Raw genomic sequence first — 18002 nt, forward strand, 5'->3', positions numbered from 1 at the left:
GAATCACTCATGTTATGTTTGTACTGTTCTGATAGAAATGATGTTCACATTTAAAATTAACATCCTAAAACTGGGCTCATTCGAAAAGGATTAGTAATAAGATTATCAACATCCAGAAAGCAGTCTTTATATCCAGAAAACCTTTTGAGACCCTTAAAATAGGGTAGTTAATTATACAAACAATCATCTTTGTAACTGTAAATTGATATAAAAAAAGAGAAGGTTCCTCTCTAGGAGACGCTCACATGCACGCCAACCACCCCCAACAAAATGCTATAATTTGGAATACAAAGCATCGCTTAATTCGGACTTGAGAAATAGTTGTTTAACTTGGGCATGATCTCAGACGACTGTGTCCTCGCGAATTTCCTGACACCGTGTTGCGCGTACCTCTCCCCCTCTTCAAAATTGTCAAGTATGCCCGCAGCCCTGTTTTCCTTGGTAACCCTACATTTGACAAAAATTGCAATGTAAGTAAAATTGTTTAAATTGATTCCAAGAATTATGAGAATATACTAACATTGAAAAATATAGGTAAATCTGTTTTTTCTAATTGTTTTTGTAGATTATCTATGGATAAGTTTGTTTCGAGTGATTACTCACCTCACTTCGGGGTTGCCAGTGATGTTCCTCGTCAGCTGCATTGCGCACAAGCCGACAGCTGCACCAACTGTGACGAAGAGTGGATAGACCTAAAAATTCAATAAAATGAAAAGATAAGATCTTGCAAAAATTCATATCATTAAAAATCGATCAAATTTTAAATAACCAGAATAATTATCATACTTGTAGGATGAAAATCAAAATTTATAAATATTATATGGTATAAGTGTAAGGATATGGTAATATGCATATTATGTATCAATCCATGCTATAGATTCATATATCTATTTTCAAATTTCAAACAGCCAATCTATGCCATTAGACATAATATTAGTATGAAAATGTACTTTATCAAATTTTACATTTTTTTAAAAATTTGTTTACTATATTTTAAATAGGTAGAAAATCAATACTTTATGATGGTCTAGAATTTTTAGATCAAGTAATTTTCTACGTATTTAAAAAGTAATAAAAAGAATTTAAAAAAATGTAAAATAAAGTCTTCGAGTGCATTTTCATAAAAAAAAAGAATCATGTTTAGGGTCGACCGTTTGAACTTTAAAAATAGAAATACTATCCATAGTACAGATCAATCCGTAATATGCATATTATGATAGCCTCACACACGATATTATTGTTCATATTTTCAAGATAATTTGCTTGAGGCTTTTCATGTTCATTGCTTGAGACTAGAGCAGAGACGAAAAATTTTAGAACACCTCAATATTAACATCTTATATATTAGTACATTATTTTATAACAAACCAAATCTTGCATCAGAACCAATTTCATAATTAAATAAAAAGTCTATAGAGAACAGGAAAAGAGTAAGTTATTGTAGCATACCTCAGGCCTCAACCATCTAGCGTAGGTGGAGGAAGCCATTGGAGATCTAGAGAGAGAAAGAGAGCAGCTGAGAAGGCTTTGTCTACAAGAAAGAAAATGCACAAACACAGAGAGGATGATTAATACGCGTAGAGGCGCCTCCAATTTATTGGGGAGCTTACAGCCTTACACACAAAGAAACGGAATTGATTGGCTTTCCATGTATTTCGCAATTCCCTTTTTCTATTTTCCTGGGGACTCTCTTGTATGTACTTCTGTGTTGCTTTGTCTAAATTTTTTGTCAACGTGCAATTATTTTCTTTTGCATGGAGTGCTACAGATACCATAGCCACAGAAGAACAGGTGTGGCAATTAACACTCAATATTTTGGCGTGGGAACAACTAGACCAGACCTGGCAATATCAGAATTGGAAACATCCACAGATCTGTAAGATTGACTATGATTTATACATGTACCAAGTTACACTTAAATCCTTAATGGATCATTACTCTGTTTTGAGTGACCCGCTGCATTATAATGCTTAGAGAAATTATAACAGAACTACTAAAAAACTACCAAGAAATATTGGCCTCTTTTTTTTTTTATTTGAAAGAAATATTGGCCCCTGCTTTTGAAGCCTAGAAGGTCAAAATTAAAAAGCGCTAGCTCATGGCAGCATGTGAAGTCTACCAAGTACCAACCATTTGAACATTCTTTAATTTTGAAATCTTTTTCAATGCTTAAAACGATTATAGAATGGTGGAATATTCGATCATAATAAATGAAGGAAGAAACTTCCTATTGGAGAAGAGAGGGATGTTCAGTTGTCCCTAAAATTTGGAATTCGGAGTCGTGTATGACTTGTGTTATTCTTAGAGAAACGTTTTTTTTTTTTTTTTTGAGAGAACTTAGAGAAGTGTTCAAATTGAAGTTTTGAATAGGGATATCCCAATAAAATAACGGTCAAATTTCTCCGAAATTTTATTTTTACCATCTTAAAATAATCAACCCACTAATACTTTTTTTGTCATAATTCAAAAAATACCATAGTCACCATTTAAAGTGGCGATTCTATTTTTTTTTTTTTTTGGTTGTTCATTTCATTTCTAACGAAAGGATGTCAATAGTAAGAGCTACATTTCATTTCATTGCTTTATATTTTATTCTAACATGTCTGACATAGTGACATACTTTAACTTCATCGCTTCATTTCATTGTAACATTTTACTATTTCTAAGGAAGGAACTTCATTGCTTCATTTCATTATATATATATATATATATATATATAGAGTATGGCTAATTTGCTGCTGGCAGCATTTCAGCAAACTGCTGTCAGATATGTAAGCCGTCGGATCTGTTTTAAGATGTGCGCTGTGATGATCTAAAAATAACGGAGCGATGGAGTAATGGGTGAAGAACTTCCGTCAACCTCCCGTCTCTCCAGACTCCCTAAACCTCTCTATTTCGAATTCTCTCTCTTCCTCCTCGTCCCCATCAACTACCCCTGCGCAAAATGGGAGAAATCCAAGAAATCGTTGGAGCTCCTCCCTTCTCGCTCTATCTCGTTCGAACTCGTGCCCTTTCAATCGTGAATCTGAACTCGCGCTTTCTCCATCGCATCTGTCGCCTCTCTTGTCGCGCCTCGCTGTGCGAGCGGAAACCCTAGCCGTCGTTCGCTCTTCCTTCTCGAGCCGCTAGTTCTTGCTCTCTTCTCGCTGGGGTTCCCACTCCGCTTAGCTGTCGCTAGTAAGGTGTTACAAATTCGTGAGTCTATTTCTCTTCGCCCCCCCTCCTCTCTCTCTCTCTCTCTCTCTCTCACCAGCAAAGCCGGAGGAATCCAATGGCCAGCTGAAATTTGTGGGCGGTCATACGAAAGGTGAGGCAGTACCATGCGCCAGGGAAGGGTCAGAGATTGCGTCAAACATCGTGGACCATGCACAGTATACTCCGCATTTCTACCCTGTAAGATTCGATTTAGAACATACCTTCTATGCTGCTGCTCAGAGTGTGCGTGATTACCTGGTTCAAATAAGCCTTAATTTTGTAAGAATACAAACTTAATTTGTGGTTACGATTACGAACTTAATTTGTGGAGTTTATTTGATTTTTCAGATGCTGATGATTGAATTTCGCATTTGTTTTTGCAGAGATGGAACAGCACATACATCAAATTCCACAAGGATGTTCCTAAGCAGACCTATTATCTCTCAATGGAGTTCCTTCAAGGACGTGCTTTAACCAATGCGATTGGAAATCTTGGTATCACTGATGGATATGCTGAAGAATTGAAGTCATTTGGGCATGAACTTGAAGATATCATTGAGCAGGTAGCTTATATCTGTCAAGTAATATTGTTTGCTTAATTTTGGAATTAGGGGAAGACGGTTGCGAAATTGAATCGAGTGGTGGTGAAATGGTATTGGTAAGGGCAAAGAAAGTATTTGTGTTAACCAATTCTTGAAAGATATATTATGTTTCTCATTTCGTTGATGCTTCTATGTATTTCAGGATAATGTGTCTGTGACTGGGGTCGTATCTATCTAGTACCGAGCTCTGGCCGACAAGGCTTCTGATGCCTTCTACAAGCTCACAAACACCAAAGAGCACATTTTATACATTTGGAGCTTACAATGATATATCAAAATTTATGCAAATTTTCTTTATGTTTTGGTTTTCAATTTTGGAGCAAATTTTCTACAGTAGTCAACTATCTCCCTTTCGGCTATTTCAGTTAGATTATCACCACTTTCGTTCCTTGCAACTATTTGATGTGTATTATCTTTTGTTCTTTCTTTTCAGGAAATTATGACAATCAATTTTGGAGAATTATCTGGATACTTGTATTTTACAAAGCACATCTGCTAAAGGCTGAATGAGATAATGGAAGTGAATATAATTGGATGTTGGATGACAATTAATGACATGTAATTGGATGCTTGTATGAACTTGAAAATATGTATGATTGAGATAATAGAGTTGTTTTATTCTATGCTTTATCAATGTAACATTTCAACACGTGTAATGAATTCTTTGTGGAATATAAAGAATAATTTCTTTTAATATTTTCTTCAATTGCTGTTAATAATGGTTATTCCCTGAAGCATTTTGCATACATTGGTACTTGTAAAAAAAACAGAAAAAAATGAGAGACAATCTGACAGTTCCATAAGAAATTAATTTAGCATCTTTCAATGCATATGCAATTCAATGGGTTCCAAAAATTTATTCATTGTTATATTCTTCTTGCTTTTCTTTGATGATATGCAATTCAATAGGTAACAAGCACTCTAAAAGCTATCACGGTAAAAATAAAAAAATATTACATTGTAAGCTGCATTACATTGAAAATTGTCTATTACATTGACAAAAAGCTATAACATATAACAAAGAACATCCCTAATATATCCTCAACAAACATTAACAAAAAAAAATAGTTGTTACATCTAGACCCCTCTATTGGTACCAGTTCTGTACTGTACCACAACAGTACTTTATAACTACATTACATCAAGAAAGAAATAATCCAACTCTACAGCTCACATAAAAAACTCAAAAAAAAAGATAATTTAGACATCTCCCTAGCAGTATTTGCTCCACATCTTCACTTCCACCTCAATCCTATTCGCTAGTGCATATTCATCCATCCACCTTGCCCCAAAAATCACAACATTTCTTTGCTTCCAGAGGTGCCAGCAAACACATAAGAAAATTTCATCACTCATTCTCTACAAACAGAAATAAAAGTGAAAGAATCACATAAATTGACAGAAAATTGAACAAATGCTAAGTCGACAATTTACCCTTTTAAATGGCAAAGGCAAACCCCAGCGTTTCTTTTGATCTTTTTCTCAAAAGAAAATGAGAAAATAATAAAGAGAAAAAACATTTCTTTGAGGCCACCTAGCAATGCGGTACCTGTGGCAGATAGCTTTCAGAGAACAGGTACAAATTTGGAGTTCCTTAGCGGCTTCCGTCAGTGGAAGATGAAAGTATTTTGCTATCTCTTCCAACTGCATCATTTAGGTTCCGTGGTCATTTAAAAAGGAGCATGAAAGGAAGTAAATTAAACTTAATAAGAACACATAATTGATTGGTCAGGCTGTTTAGCATTGAACCCATGGTCAATGAGCCTTTCAATATGGTACACTACTAGAATCATTACTAGAATACATGCTAAACAGTCTTAAATTGGTAAACAATATGGTACCCTACAAGAAAAGGAACTAAATTTCAAGCAAAGAGGTAAGAGTCTAAGAATAATCTGTCACTTACTCAATTTGGTCATGAATAAAGTAAAACACTTAAAGTTCATGCTACAATAACCATCGAACTATGATAAAAAAATACTTTGGATGTCCAAATAAAAAGTACCTGATGAGTAAGGGAATTCAAATTCTTCCACCAAGATCACCCTAATACACAGAAATATTCAAATCAGCCTATCAAATTTATGAAAATTGCTTACTAATCATAAATGGATGCATTTGTTGGTATTTGTACAAAATAAAGAGGCCCATGTACCTTACCTCTTAGTAGACATAAACATTATGAATTCTTCAAACAGAAATTGATACTTCTTAAACGCTAGAATTTCATAAGTGAGCAATAGGATCCTCTTGGAGATGCAAAAATTGATATCTTCACATATTGTACCTTCTTCTCTTCCACCCTAGTGCAATTTTGTGGTTAACAGGTGCAAAATTGATATCTTCACATATTGTACCTTCTTCTTCTTCTCTTCCACCCTACGCAAACCATGAAAGTTAGGAGAGACACTGTTGCTGCCAAATATCAAGGGTAGATTGCAAACATGTATAAATTAAACATTATTGTTCTTAAATGGCATGTCAAAAGCTTAATAAAATTTGCTACAAACTATATATGCGAACACTTTGAGCTGGAGAACTTATAAAAAATTTGTCTCTATACTCTAATTGAATTCCTTTTTTTTTTTATGAGATGATCAATACAAGAGAATGAGGAACCGGTAGTAAAGAAGAAACTATAGAAGAACAGTATAAAAATAACAAGAATGAGAGATCATGCATTTGGGATCCACAAAATACCAGTTCAGACAAATTGCAACATTAATCTTGGGCAAGGTTAGCAATTTGAACTAATTGTGTCATTAAAGGAGCTATTTTAATTCAGGTAAGCAATTTGGACTAGCCTTTGTTGTTCCATTTTTTTATTAATTCAAAATTTGAGTTTAGACGAATGCAACTTGACACAGAATATCTTGATCAAATCCTTTTCTAAACCAGAATAGTCTATTAACTCACAATGATAGACCCTTCAAGTATCAGTAAATTACATAACCTACTGTAGATAATTTAGTCTATTAACTCACAAAGATAAACAGGTGTTAATTTCACACGTAACACTTCTAGAACAAAATTGACCAGTTTCTTCTTCAAAATTCAAATTGACCAGAAAAAATATTTTTTTGAAATTGACCAAAATTGACAAAATTCAAATTGAAGAAAATTGACCTGTTTCATTATCTATCTTTACAACATATTTTTTCGAAATAAACCAGAAAAATTAGAAAAATTAGGCAAACTGAAAAAAAATCTAGGGTTTTTGAAAGATAATCAACCTGTGAGAAAACCAGAAGCGATAAGAGCGAGAGGCACTGGGCTGAGCGAGGAAAGCACGAGAGAGGGAGGAGGGAGGGCGAGTCGTCGGAGCGACTTCTCGCTGGGCGGACCTGGTGCGAGCTTGGCGGACCGTGAAGAAAACCAAGGAGAAAGGTGCACGAGAGAGGGAAACCTTCTTCTAACTAGTCGACGGAGCTCTTGTTCCGAGAGAGGCGCACGAGAGAGGGAGGACTTGCTTCGTCGAGAGAGAAACAAGGAGGGAAGGAGGGAGGTGCACGAGAGAAATAAGGAGGGAGGCGCTTCAAAACCCAATTTTATCTAACAAAGCCCTTTCAAATTTTCCGTTCCGTCAAAATAAAATCAGCGTCCCATCATCATCAAATGCACGAATCTAAAATACGATCCAACGGCTTACAGAGCTGGCAGCAGTTTGCTGAAATGCTGCCAGCAGCAAATTAGCCATACTCTATATATATATATATATATATATATTACTATTTCTAGACAACGAGACTTTGACCACAATTTGAATCCTTCTAAAAAAACGAAATGGCGACCAGTCCATTATGGGTCCCCGCGACAAAAGTCTATTTTGAATTTTCACATAAAAGAGGTAAATGGGTTTTTTTTTTGAAGATGGTAAATAATTTTTTTGTCAAATTTCTTTACTCTAAAATACTATTAACAAAAGATAATAATACGTAGAAAAAATAAAATTGAGGACTCTAAAGAAGTTAATATAATATGATTTTATGAGAAAAGCTAAAAATATACATATTTATAAAAATTATAAGAATAAAAAGTGTTAATTTATAATTAACATGAGTGACTGAATTACTCCTAATTAAACTTTAGATCCGTTTATGATAAAACGGTTCATAAAGCAGATACTGGTCTTACGAAGTGTTTATTTTCGTCCTTAAAATTATAATTTCTGTTTTTTTTTTGTTCCTGTGTATATTTTGAGACAAAAGTGCGACGATATATAAGTCATGTCTCTAATATATATGGTCGTTTGTGCTTTCTTCCTCAATTTTAACATGACAATTCGATTAATATTTTTTCTTCTTTTTGAGAGCAAAAAAAAAAAAAAATATATATATATATATATATATATAGAGTTGGGCTACGGTGAGTTGCGAAGTAAAGCGACTATTTTACTTCACGCTCATATTTTGCGATTTTAAAGTTCAAAATGTTGATCCGAACCGCTCAACATGATCTCCATATTGAAATGTGCTTGGAAACCAAATTTTACATTTTTTGGAATTTTTTGACTATTTATTAAGCCACTTTGAAAATCGCCGATCCAGCGGTCCAGAAATTTTTACTGTTTTTACTGTTCACCCGTATTTTCAGATTTTCAAAGTGTCTTAATAAATAGTAAAAAAATTCTAAAAAATGTAAAATTTAGTTTCCAAACATATTTTAATATAGATTAAACATCTAACGGTTTGGATCGGCTATTTGAACTTTGAAAATGAAGATATTGCATGAAGTAAAAACATGTTTTACTTCGCAACTCACCGTAGTCTTACTCTATATATATATATCTGAAGGTCTAGATGCGTAGTTCGCAATACTTTTTTTAAGTATCGTCTAAGTAATGGAAAATCTAACGATAAAGATTCTTGGTGAAAAATAGTTTAAATTGCCAACTTCTTTTTCATATTTCAAACGCAAATATTGTTGGATGCGTCGATATATCTCGCGTCAATTACACTACTAAGGGAAAAAGAAATGTTGATGCATTTGATCAGGAGCGAATGTAAACAACGTGAATGAAAATTAATTATATAAAATTTTTAAGTTGTGAATAGAGATCAATTTTATACTATTTATAATATTTTACTCTAAATTATATACAAAATAAGACACAAGTATAATTTTTTTTAAAAACAAATAGGAGTCAATTGACTCTTATTTCATTTAAGTTGCTCCACCTCTGCATTTGATAAAGATAATATTTCACATTGTCTGGAACAAAACCGACAAGAAATTTTAAAAACAAACAATATTTATAATTTAATTTCATCAATATTGAACATTGCATGTTTACATCCTCTCTATTGTGTGATTATTCTCAAGAAAACAACAATAAAACAATAATATTGATCCGAGTTGATGTGTCATGTACAAAACAAAGGCCTAAACACAAACCAGTCACCAGACATTTCTCTTCTATTGTTTCGAGACACGCCCTGATATTTTGTTTTTCTTTTCGCAATCAAACTGAATGCGTATGACCATATGTTTCATCTTATATCATGTACCGAGAAGTCCCATGGCTTCAATCCTTAAATTAATTTAATCCTTGTTGAGAAAATAATTAAACAAATGAGAGAAAATTAGTAAAAATTATATAAAGAAAAATAATTTGAAGAAAAAAACGTTAATTTTTTTTTCTCTGGAATTTTCTGTTTAGTACAAGAAGATAAGAGAGGTCAAAAAAAAAAAAAACATTGATCTGTTTATTTGAGAAGAAACAATGAAGTACTCTTCATTACTCAAAACCAAAACGGGCTTAGCCCACGACTTCACAAAGGACATTAAAATATAAACGAAGCCCAGGCCCAGCCCAATAAGATCTAAATTACTAAACAGTCCACTCAATTTCTAAATTAGTATAGCATTGAAATTGAAATCATGTCACTGGACGACCTCGAGAGATTTACTAAAACCACAGGCGCGCTAGGGCTGCGATAGTTTCTCTCACTGTTGATTCCCAGCGGTAGCACTCCTTCAGGTTCTCTCTCTCTCTCTCCCTTTTTTTGAACCGCAACTTCGTGTCTCTCGTGTGATTGAGCGAAAACTTGATTTCTCTCCGTGCCCGCAAGTTCTCTAATCTAATGCGGGTACTGTCATTGAAGTTATCTCGATTTTGAGTACTTTGTAAATTTGGCATTATGCGTCCATTTTTTTCTTTAATTTGAGCATCCTGACAGTTTTATGATTTGGGTTTTTATGGATCGTGACCTGTTCTAAAATCTGTTAATTGTGTTGCCTAAACAAAAATCTGAATTTGGCAATTAAGAATGTGTTCTAATTACAGAGAAGAATGCTTTGAACCGTTTAAAACTATGTATCCAGTCCAATACACTAAACATGATTATTGAATCTTGCATCTGGATGAAATTCAAATAGACTTGAAGTAGGAATCAGAAAATTGGGATCGGGGGTGCTGGCCACTGGTTGAATAAGTCCGTGTTGTAATTTCATTTATGAGAGGGGCTATTGTATTAATTTTTGTAAAAAGTAAAAAAAATGAAGGACAAATTTGCAAAATTACAATTTATAGGGTGGGGTTAGCCCCTTTTCCCTCTACTTATGTCTGCCCCCAAGTAGGAGCATCCCTTGAACTTGCTTTTTACTTGAAAGTACAATTACTTCTATTAGTGTGTATTTCTGTATTCATATGTTTCAGTGTGTTTTGGCAACAAAAAGGAGCTAGGTACACATTAGTACACAAAACCCCATAACAGTACTGAAAAGAGGAGCCTGTTAGCTAACTGGTACCATGGTACCATTTCAAATACTGGTTAAGAACATCAAAATCCAGCTTATATCGAACTTTTAGACGGTCCATTCAGCTTCAAGGTGCAAAAATTCAGATATGTTTGTTCGGCCATGATGTGATTGTTGGTTTTCATCAGGTTATTTGGTGGATTGAATTGCATATTAATGCAAAATCACATCTTAAAAGCATTTTTTTTGGGTTAATCTGTCATTGCAACATTGTAAATTTTGTATATCTTACTTTTTACTAGTAACAGCAAACATGTCTTTATCATGAACTTTTAGAAAGCCATAATATTATTGCTTGGATCTTCTATTAGCAAATCCATACTGTTATGACCTTATTTCTTAGAAAGCCTTACTATCTTTACTATCTTTAAATAGTCTTACTAGATCCTAATCACGGCATTATTATATTAGCAAAGCAATATGCCTTCTAGTTATTACTGCTCTTAGTTGAGTTGTGCAACTTAGATGTAATATACTTGACCCTATCATGATAAACTATTATGTGAACTTTAGCGGTGAGGTGGTTTTTCCATGTTCAGCATGAGATATACCATACTAACACCATATCAATCAGTGTCATGACATGCTTGTACCACTCCACTGAGTAATGAGCCTGCACCGTTTTGTTGTCTGTACCACACCTACGTCTGGTCTCTTGTCCATTAACAGGCCTACTTGAGCTGCAGAATAGAAATTCTCTACCTACCTACTTTCGGTTTGTTTGGTACAATATTATTAAAGTACCATGTTCCTAGTTTTATCCCATACTGGTATTACCTGACTGGTATAGCTACAAACTGGACAGCAGTATTGTTATGATAAGCCAAGGAACACCAAAGCAGTTCCAAAACAACTCAAAAAAATATAAGAACCAAGCTGGTAACATTGCAGTATATTGTTTGGTAACTCTTGATTGCAACATGTGTAAACCACTTCTCTGTCTTTTGCTTTCTTGTCTTATTACAGGAAAACCAATTTAAATATGGCAATGACATACAGAAAACTGAAAAACCTAACCCCAATCATGCAAATAAGAGGTTTTGCTATTGCAAAGGGGAAGAAAGGAGGTAAAGGAGGCGGGGCAGCTGATGGCACAAAGGACTCTGTCCTTAGCAGTGAAATCAAGAGCACGACTGTGTTTGGAGCAAACATTCTCAAAGAAGGCGCCGATCCCAAGATACTGCCTGAGAAAGAATACCCTGATTGGCTCTGGGGTTTGCTCGACAAACGGCCACCTCTGAGTGAGCTCAGGAGGAAAGATCCTGAGTTGCTGCCTTTTGAGGATGTAAAGCGGCTTGTGAAGCTGAACAACCGTTCAAGGATCAAGGAGAACAATGCTCTCAAGGCTAAGAACTGATTTGGCCTTTCTGCTTTTTATATATTTTTTGCTGATAGGTAGCTAGCGCCGTATTGGTTTTATTTCCTGGATTATTAGCCAATTAGCCAAGGACATATTTCCATAACTTGGTTTGAGGTGAATAATGAGATAGTTGTTTTGTTACAGTTATTAATTTCAATGATTACTGCCTACTTTTTTTGCGATGGAGAAATAATTTCTCGGCAATATACTCCCTGCTCACGGAACTTTTTAAACCGATTCTGAGAAGCCTTAATTGTGTTCAGTAATCATCTGAATTAATTAGACTAGGATGCGAGGTTAAAACTGCTATCTGACAACTTACAGCAGTTTTGAGTTTTAAACTTACCGTACCCATAGGAAAAAATTAACATTCTACAAGTTCTGAGCTATTTAAATTGAAATTTAAAATTTATACCAATTTACTGAGCTACTTAAATTGAAGTTTGAAATTTATACGATAAATTTTTGAAACCGTAGCACTGAAGACCTTATGAAAACATGAAAAAGAAGATCTTATGCTATACATAACACCCAAGCCTTACTCACAGAAATATTATACATTTATACGTGATTCGAATTATTTGTTTCCATTTGTTTATCGAAGTTGGAAAAACCAAATAAATAAATATGCATTTAAAGTAATTAATCAAACCTGCATACAATGATAATTCGACGAACAATCAAACTTATAACAGCTATCAATAATTATTTTAATTAAAATAGACAAATGCATATGAATTTGAAGAATGATCAAAACAACCATCAAAATTGCATTTTTAATTTAATAAAATATTACGTAACAGCTATTAATAATTATTTTAATTAAAATAGACATGCATATTAAGGATAAATTTCGCATGAGGTCACTAAACTTTGTTATTTGTCACGAATTGGTCACTCAAGTTTAATTTGTCCATTTTTCGTCACTCAACTTTGTTATTTGTTTTCCAATCAAGTCACTCTATACTTTTCCATCCAAAATCTTAACGGAATATTTCCATTCCGTCCAAAATATTAATAGAATATACTCATTCCATCCAAAATATTAACATAATGAGTATATTTCATTCAAAATACTAACTGAATGAGTATACTCCGTTAGTATTTTGAATAGAAAAGTATAGAGAAACTTGATTGTAATAAATAATAAAGTTGAGTGACTGAAAAGAGACAAATCAAATTTGAATGACCAATTCGTGATAAATAGCAAAGTTTAGTGACCTAAGACGAAATTTACCCCATATTGGATATTAATATACATCAACATAATAAACATATACATCGACATATAGATATACATTCTTAAATGCATCATAGGTTCACGAGAGATTGAGGAAATGAGTCAACGGACGGAAAATAGGTATCATGCCAATAACAAAAGAAACATGAATGTTACACTGAAAACAAAAGACTCGGGAAAAGAAATGACTTGTGGTTGCTGCAGAACAACAAAAGGCCAGAAGCAAGCACATGAGATGGATCATTTATTGATTTTAGTGGAGACAAATTTCACTGCTACACTAAATAATTTCGAACTACATTTGTATGTAATCAATCATCTCTTCTCAAAACTCCACAACAGATAGGGCTGGATAAGACCGCCAAAAATCTAATAAAATACAACCAGGGAACCCCTCTTGCTCACACCAATTGCCAATAGCCCTATACAAGTTTGTGGAAAAATATTTCTTGATCACAACTCATAACATCTACCAAATAATTAATTTCATCATCATTTGCTATCAGTGAAGTCAGCATCAATCACATCACCATTATCAGGTCCCTTCCCACTGGCAGGCCCGGCATCTGCACCAGGGGTGGGCCCTGCATCAGCACCAGGGGCGGCCCCAGCACCAGGTTGGTTGTACAGAGACTGCCCAAGCTGCATGACTTCCTGATTCAAGGCAGCCATTGTGTCTTTTATGGACTGTGTGTTATCACTTGTGATCGCATCTTTGAGCTCTGTCAGCTTGACCTCAACCTTCCCCTTCACGTCACTAGGGACCTTGTCTCCCAGTTCCTTAAGTTGTTTCTCAGTTTGGTACACCACTGATTCAGCCTGGTTCTTGGTGTCAATTGCTTCTCTCTTCTCCTTGTCCTCCTTTGCAAACTTCTCTGCTTCTTGCACCATTTTCTCAACCTACGCATTTTCATAAATAATTGTCAGCAAACAACTATCTAAAAGATAAGGATTCACAAGCAACCCATTTGGTACAAATAATCGACCTCTTCAGCTATACACTTGAATTTTCAGCTGTATTCACTACAAGAGCCTCAAGAAATTCCAAATCGGCTTAAAAAAATGTAAGCTGCTGATCTGCTAAAAGGCCCAAAACGGAAACCGACAATAAAGGAATGGTACTAAACAGTTAAATGTTGCAAGGAATGGTACCATCCTGCAGTGTTGCCATAATTTTCATAATCTCATCTTATATTTACTTTAAGACATCATACCTCATCCTTGGGCAAAGTGCTGGCACCAGTGATGGTGATATCCTGCTTCTTCCCAGTGCCCTTGTCAATGGCTGCAACTGAGAGAATACCATTGGCATCAATGTCGAATTTCACCTCGATTTGTGGCACACCACGCGGGGCTGGGGGAATGCCATCAAGTCTGAAGCTACCAAGGGACTTGTTGTCTCTCACAAATTCTCTCTCACCCTGGAGGACATTAATCTCCACACTTGTCTGGCCATCAGCTGCAGTCGAGAAAACTTCTGATTTGGATGTTGGTAGGGTTGTGTTCCTTGGGATGATCTTTGTCATGACACCACCAAGGGTTTCAAGGCCAAGGGAAAGTGGGGACACATCAAGCAGAACTATGTCACTTACATCACCAGCCAACACTCCGGCCTAGAATTTTCATAAATAAACAGAGTCAATAACACTGCTAGAAATTTCATTTGCAATATGAGGGACATTTCTAATAATTAGATGCAGTGGAAAACTGCCACACAGCACATTGAACAGTTTCATCCTACTCAACTAAACTGCTGCCTTATTTTGGGAAAGCTTACTGGTAATTGGAAGATTGTTGTACTTACTTGGAAAAGATGCAGGCTGATTTAGTCCATTTTTGCATGGATTGATCAAAAGCAAACATTTGATGGTATAAAATAAGATGAGTGTAATATTATTAGACTTGACCCTTTATCTGATGAAAGGTTGCAGTACTGAAATGAAGATGCTAACCTGAACTGCTGCTCCAAGAGCAACGACCTCGTCAGGGTTAACTGTCACATTGGGTTCTTTTCCAGTCAGCTTCTTGACCAGTTCTTGCACAGCAGGCATACGGGTGGACCCACCAACCAAAATAACCTCATCTATGTCCTTGATTGACAGCTTAGCATCCTTCAATGAGTTCTCGACGGGAGTTTTCAGCCTGTTTATTTAACAGAGGAGAAAATCAGCCACAACAAAAAGACAAATAGATGGGATAAAGTGCCATCTAAAAAAATATACTAAATTGCAATACCTGTCCAGTAGGTCAGAGCACAGCTCCTCAAATTTAGCCCTTGAGAGAGTTGTCTCAATGTGCTTGGGGCCATCAGCAGTAGCAGTGATGAAGGGCAAGCTAAAGAGATTCCACAAAAAAAATTCAGAAAAGACTTTAGTGGGGAGTAAAAGGAGAAGAAAATGACAAAAAAAAGAAAGGTTCACAAAAGAAATTTACCTGATATTGGTTTGAGTCAGAGATGAGAGTTCCATTTTGGCCTTCTCAGCTGTCTCGGTGAGGCGCTGAAGGGCTTGTTTGTCTTTAAGCAGCTCAATTCCCTCATTTCTCTTGAAGTCAGCAGCAAGCCAATCCACAATTCTCTGTTAAATATGGAAACAAGATATGTCGATTAGCAACTGCATCAGGTCTGGAACTCGAAGTTTGGATACCTCACAAAATCTGCACCTAAACCTCACAAGACTTAACAGTAGATATTTCACTCAAGAGTGCAGATGCACATCCACTGACAAACATTAGGGTACCTGTTGATCAGTTTCCACTGGACCAAGGACAACAGTTATTTCAGTTCCTAGATGCACAATAGAGAATCTTGAATTACAAACAAACACTTCAAAAAAATTCCTCGGCTCAAGTTTTCAGTGGTGAACTACTTGAAGGAAAAAAAAAAAGTGTAGACCTAATCAAACAATGCACCTACAAAAAACTAACCTTGTCAAAGTCATCACCACCGAGATGAGTATCACCAGAAGTGGAAAGCACCTCAAACACACCATCTCCTACTTCAAGAACTGCATCACAGCACAAACACTTCATGAATAAGAAATTACTAAATACAGAAAATTCTTATCTACAGCTTACTTCTGAAACACAGTACGGATGTTTACCGTACCTGATACATCAAAGGTGCCACCACCCAAGTCAAAGACAAGAATGGTCTCATTGTTCTTCCTTTCAAAACCATAAGCAAGTGATGCAGCAGTTGGTTCATTAATGATACGAAGAACCTCCAAGCCAGCAATACGACCGGCATCTTTAGTTGCTGTCCTCTGAGAATCATTGAAGTAAGCAGGCACTGTGACCACCGCCTTGGTAACCTTGTCATTTAAGAATTTGGACGCATCATCTACCAATTTCCTCAATACCTGTAATCAAGAGCATGCTCAGCACTAAGATTCATTTAACAAAGAGCATAATACATAAGAAGTATGGCAAATTACTCCATATGAGTTGTACGAAATTTGATCGAATGCTCACTTCCACTTCATTTGTTCACAAACTCATAAACCAAAATCCAGAATCAAATAGTTAATAAATTTATTATACCTAATCAGGTTGGAAGAATTAATTACATTATATCTGATTCATGTTTCACTTCTGGTAAAACTGAACTAAAAAATTTCCAAGATACATACATGCCAAGCAAGGTGCAACTTTGTATCCCTATAGATAAGAATAAGAGAAAATTTTGAGTTCTTTGATAACTCCTAATATTTTGTAAGGGTCGCATCTGATGTATTTTGTGTTCCAACAGCATATGTGACAATTTGGGGTTCTGGGCACTGTAAAAAAACCCTTTTTTAGAGAAAGAACAATTACCTGAGCAGATATCTCCTCAGCAGCAAATTGCTTTCCAATAGCAGGGCAGTCGAGCTTCACATTTCCATTGTCGTCCCTGACCACCCTATAGGATACCTGCTTTGACTCCTCATCCACCTCTGACATCTTTCTCCCAATAAAACGCTTCACGGAGAAAAACGTGTTCTCCGGGTTGACCACTGCCTGTCTCTTTGCAATCTGGCCGACCAACCTATCACCATTTTTGGTATAGGCCACCACCGATGGAGTGGTGCGCTGCCCCTCAGCATTGGTTACTATAGTTGGTTTTCCACCTTCCATGGCCGCCACTGCAGAGTTAGTTGTGCCAAGGTCAATACCAACAACCTGTTAGATAACAGCATTGCACGTCAGGTTAAGAATCTAACTTTGATGCTCAGCTAAATAACAAATTAACTGACAAAAGTGATTAGAGACTTCAGAAATGCAGTTGAATAACTGAATATGAAATATTATGTTAGATGCAACATGCCACAGTGAAAACTTAACAGTCCTGTCTACTTGCTAGACATTGCACATGGTACTGCAAACAAGTGATATGAAAGAAATTGACATATTTATACCGTTTTTCTAGTTTTAATTTGCAGGAAACTTATCAAGCGTACCCATATAAAGGTTAAAAATACGATTAACCCATAATGAAGACCTAATTCTACAAGTTCACAACCAAATCAGTAATTCAGCAAACCCTGCAGGTAATCTACCAATTGTAAGTACCTTCTCACAAGCCACTCGTAGAACGCCACGTCGACGAGAAGAAGTTGGTCGCATGCGGAGAGAGGCCGCAGCGAGGCCGTTCGAGAAGCGGTTTTTACCAAAGAAGACCGCCGAAGAGGAGTTGCTGCTCCGCCTAGAAGGAGCTACTGGTGTGAAACCAGGGATTTGAGTAGCTGAGCACGCCATCTCTCGGAAAACCTAGAACTAATTTACAATAGAGAAGAGTGTGCTAAAGCTGAACTAAAGTCGAGGGTTTTGAAAGCAAGACGCAGTCACGCAGCCGAGAGAGAAGAGATAA

At 35.8% G+C, this 18002-nt stretch overlaps 3 protein-coding genes and 2 long non-coding RNA genes across 6 annotated transcripts; 2 read left to right on the forward strand and 3 right to left on the reverse strand.

The window, feature by feature from the left end:
- Positions 1–111: 111 nt before the first annotated feature.
- LOC144553381 (uncharacterized) lies at positions 112–1611 on the reverse strand. The gene is made up of 3 exons (XM_078301522.1): positions 1450–1611; positions 604–692; positions 112–447 (listed from the first exon to the last, which is right to left on the reverse strand). The coding sequence occupies exons 1-3, from the start codon at positions 1486–1488 to the stop codon at positions 300–302; spliced, it is 276 nt and encodes a 91-aa protein (XP_078157648.1). The 5' UTR covers positions 1489–1611; the 3' UTR covers positions 112–299.
- A 1276-nt stretch (positions 1612–2887) lies between these two features.
- Positions 2888–4446, forward strand: LOC144565197 (uncharacterized). The gene is made up of 3 exons (XR_013514855.1): positions 2888–3474; positions 3579–3758; positions 3940–4446. It is a non-coding gene; the product is annotated as an uncharacterized LOC144565197 (long non-coding RNA).
- Positions 4447–4763: 317 nt separating this feature from the next.
- LOC144553391 (uncharacterized) lies at positions 4764–7297 on the reverse strand. 2 transcript variants are annotated; one of them, XR_013511365.1, is made up of 5 exons: positions 7031–7297; positions 5958–6176; positions 5803–5843; positions 5347–5441; positions 4764–5156 (listed from the first exon to the last, which is right to left on the reverse strand). It is a non-coding gene; the product is annotated as an uncharacterized LOC144553391 (long non-coding RNA). The 2 variants fall into 2 exon arrangements; XR_013511364.1 differs by lacking the exon at positions 7031–7297 and having other exon boundaries at positions 5958–6634.
- Positions 7298–11538: 4241 nt separating this feature from the next.
- LOC144553374 (large ribosomal subunit protein mL54-like) lies at positions 11539–12109 on the forward strand. The gene has a single exon (XM_078301510.1). It carries the CDS (start codon positions 11539–11541, stop codon positions 11911–11913), a length of 375 nt encoding a protein of 124 aa, XP_078157636.1. The 3' UTR covers positions 11914–12109.
- Positions 12110–13380: 1271 nt separating this feature from the next.
- Positions 13381–18002, reverse strand: LOC144553357 (stromal 70 kDa heat shock-related protein, chloroplastic-like). Its single transcript, XM_078301487.1, has 9 exons — positions 17705–18002; positions 16970–17314; positions 16263–16515; positions 16082–16161; positions 15590–15732; positions 15392–15490; positions 15109–15298; positions 14371–14769; positions 13381–14056 (listed from the first exon to the last, which is right to left on the reverse strand). Exons 1-9 carry the CDS (start codon positions 17888–17890, stop codon positions 13649–13651), a joined length of 2103 nt encoding a protein of 700 aa, XP_078157613.1. The 5' UTR covers positions 17891–18002; the 3' UTR covers positions 13381–13648.

The sequence above is a fragment of the Carex rostrata genome, chromosome 1 (assembly GCF_964058835.1).
Source record: "Carex rostrata chromosome 1, lpCarRost1.2, whole genome shotgun sequence".
Lineage (NCBI taxonomy): Eukaryota > Viridiplantae > Streptophyta > Magnoliopsida > Poales > Cyperaceae > Carex > Carex rostrata.

What these genes read in the sequence shown, in the direction of transcription:
- LOC144553381 (XM_078301522.1), bottom strand. Translation starts at nt 1,488, where the DNA reads ATGGCTTCCTCCACCTACGCTAGATGGTTGAGGCCTGAG. An exon ending in CTAGATGGTTGAGGCCTGAG is followed by an intron (nt 693 to 1,449) that starts GTATGCTACAAT and finishes TTGAATTTTTAG; the next exon opens with GTCTATCCACTCTTCGTCAC. An exon ending in ACTGGCAACCCCGAAGTGAG is followed by an intron (nt 448 to 603) that starts GTGAGTAATCAC and finishes TGTCAAATGTAG; the next exon opens with GGTTACCAAGGAAAACAGGG.
- LOC144553374 (XM_078301510.1), top strand. Translation starts at nt 11,539, where the DNA reads ATGGCAATGACATACAGAAAACTGAAAAACCTAACCCCAATCATGCAA.
- LOC144553357 (XM_078301487.1), bottom strand. Translation starts at nt 17,890, where the DNA reads ATGGCGTGCTCAGCTACTCAAATCCCTGGTTTCACACCAGTAGCTCCT. An exon ending in CTGAGGAGATATCTGCTCAG is followed by an intron (nt 16,516 to 16,969) that starts GTAATTGTTCTT and finishes TCTTGATTACAG; the next exon opens with GTATTGAGGAAATTGGTAGA. An exon ending in CTGACTCAAACCAATATCAG is followed by an intron (nt 15,491 to 15,589) that starts GTAAATTTCTTT and finishes GAATCTCTTTAG; the next exon opens with CTTGCCCTTCATCACTGCTA.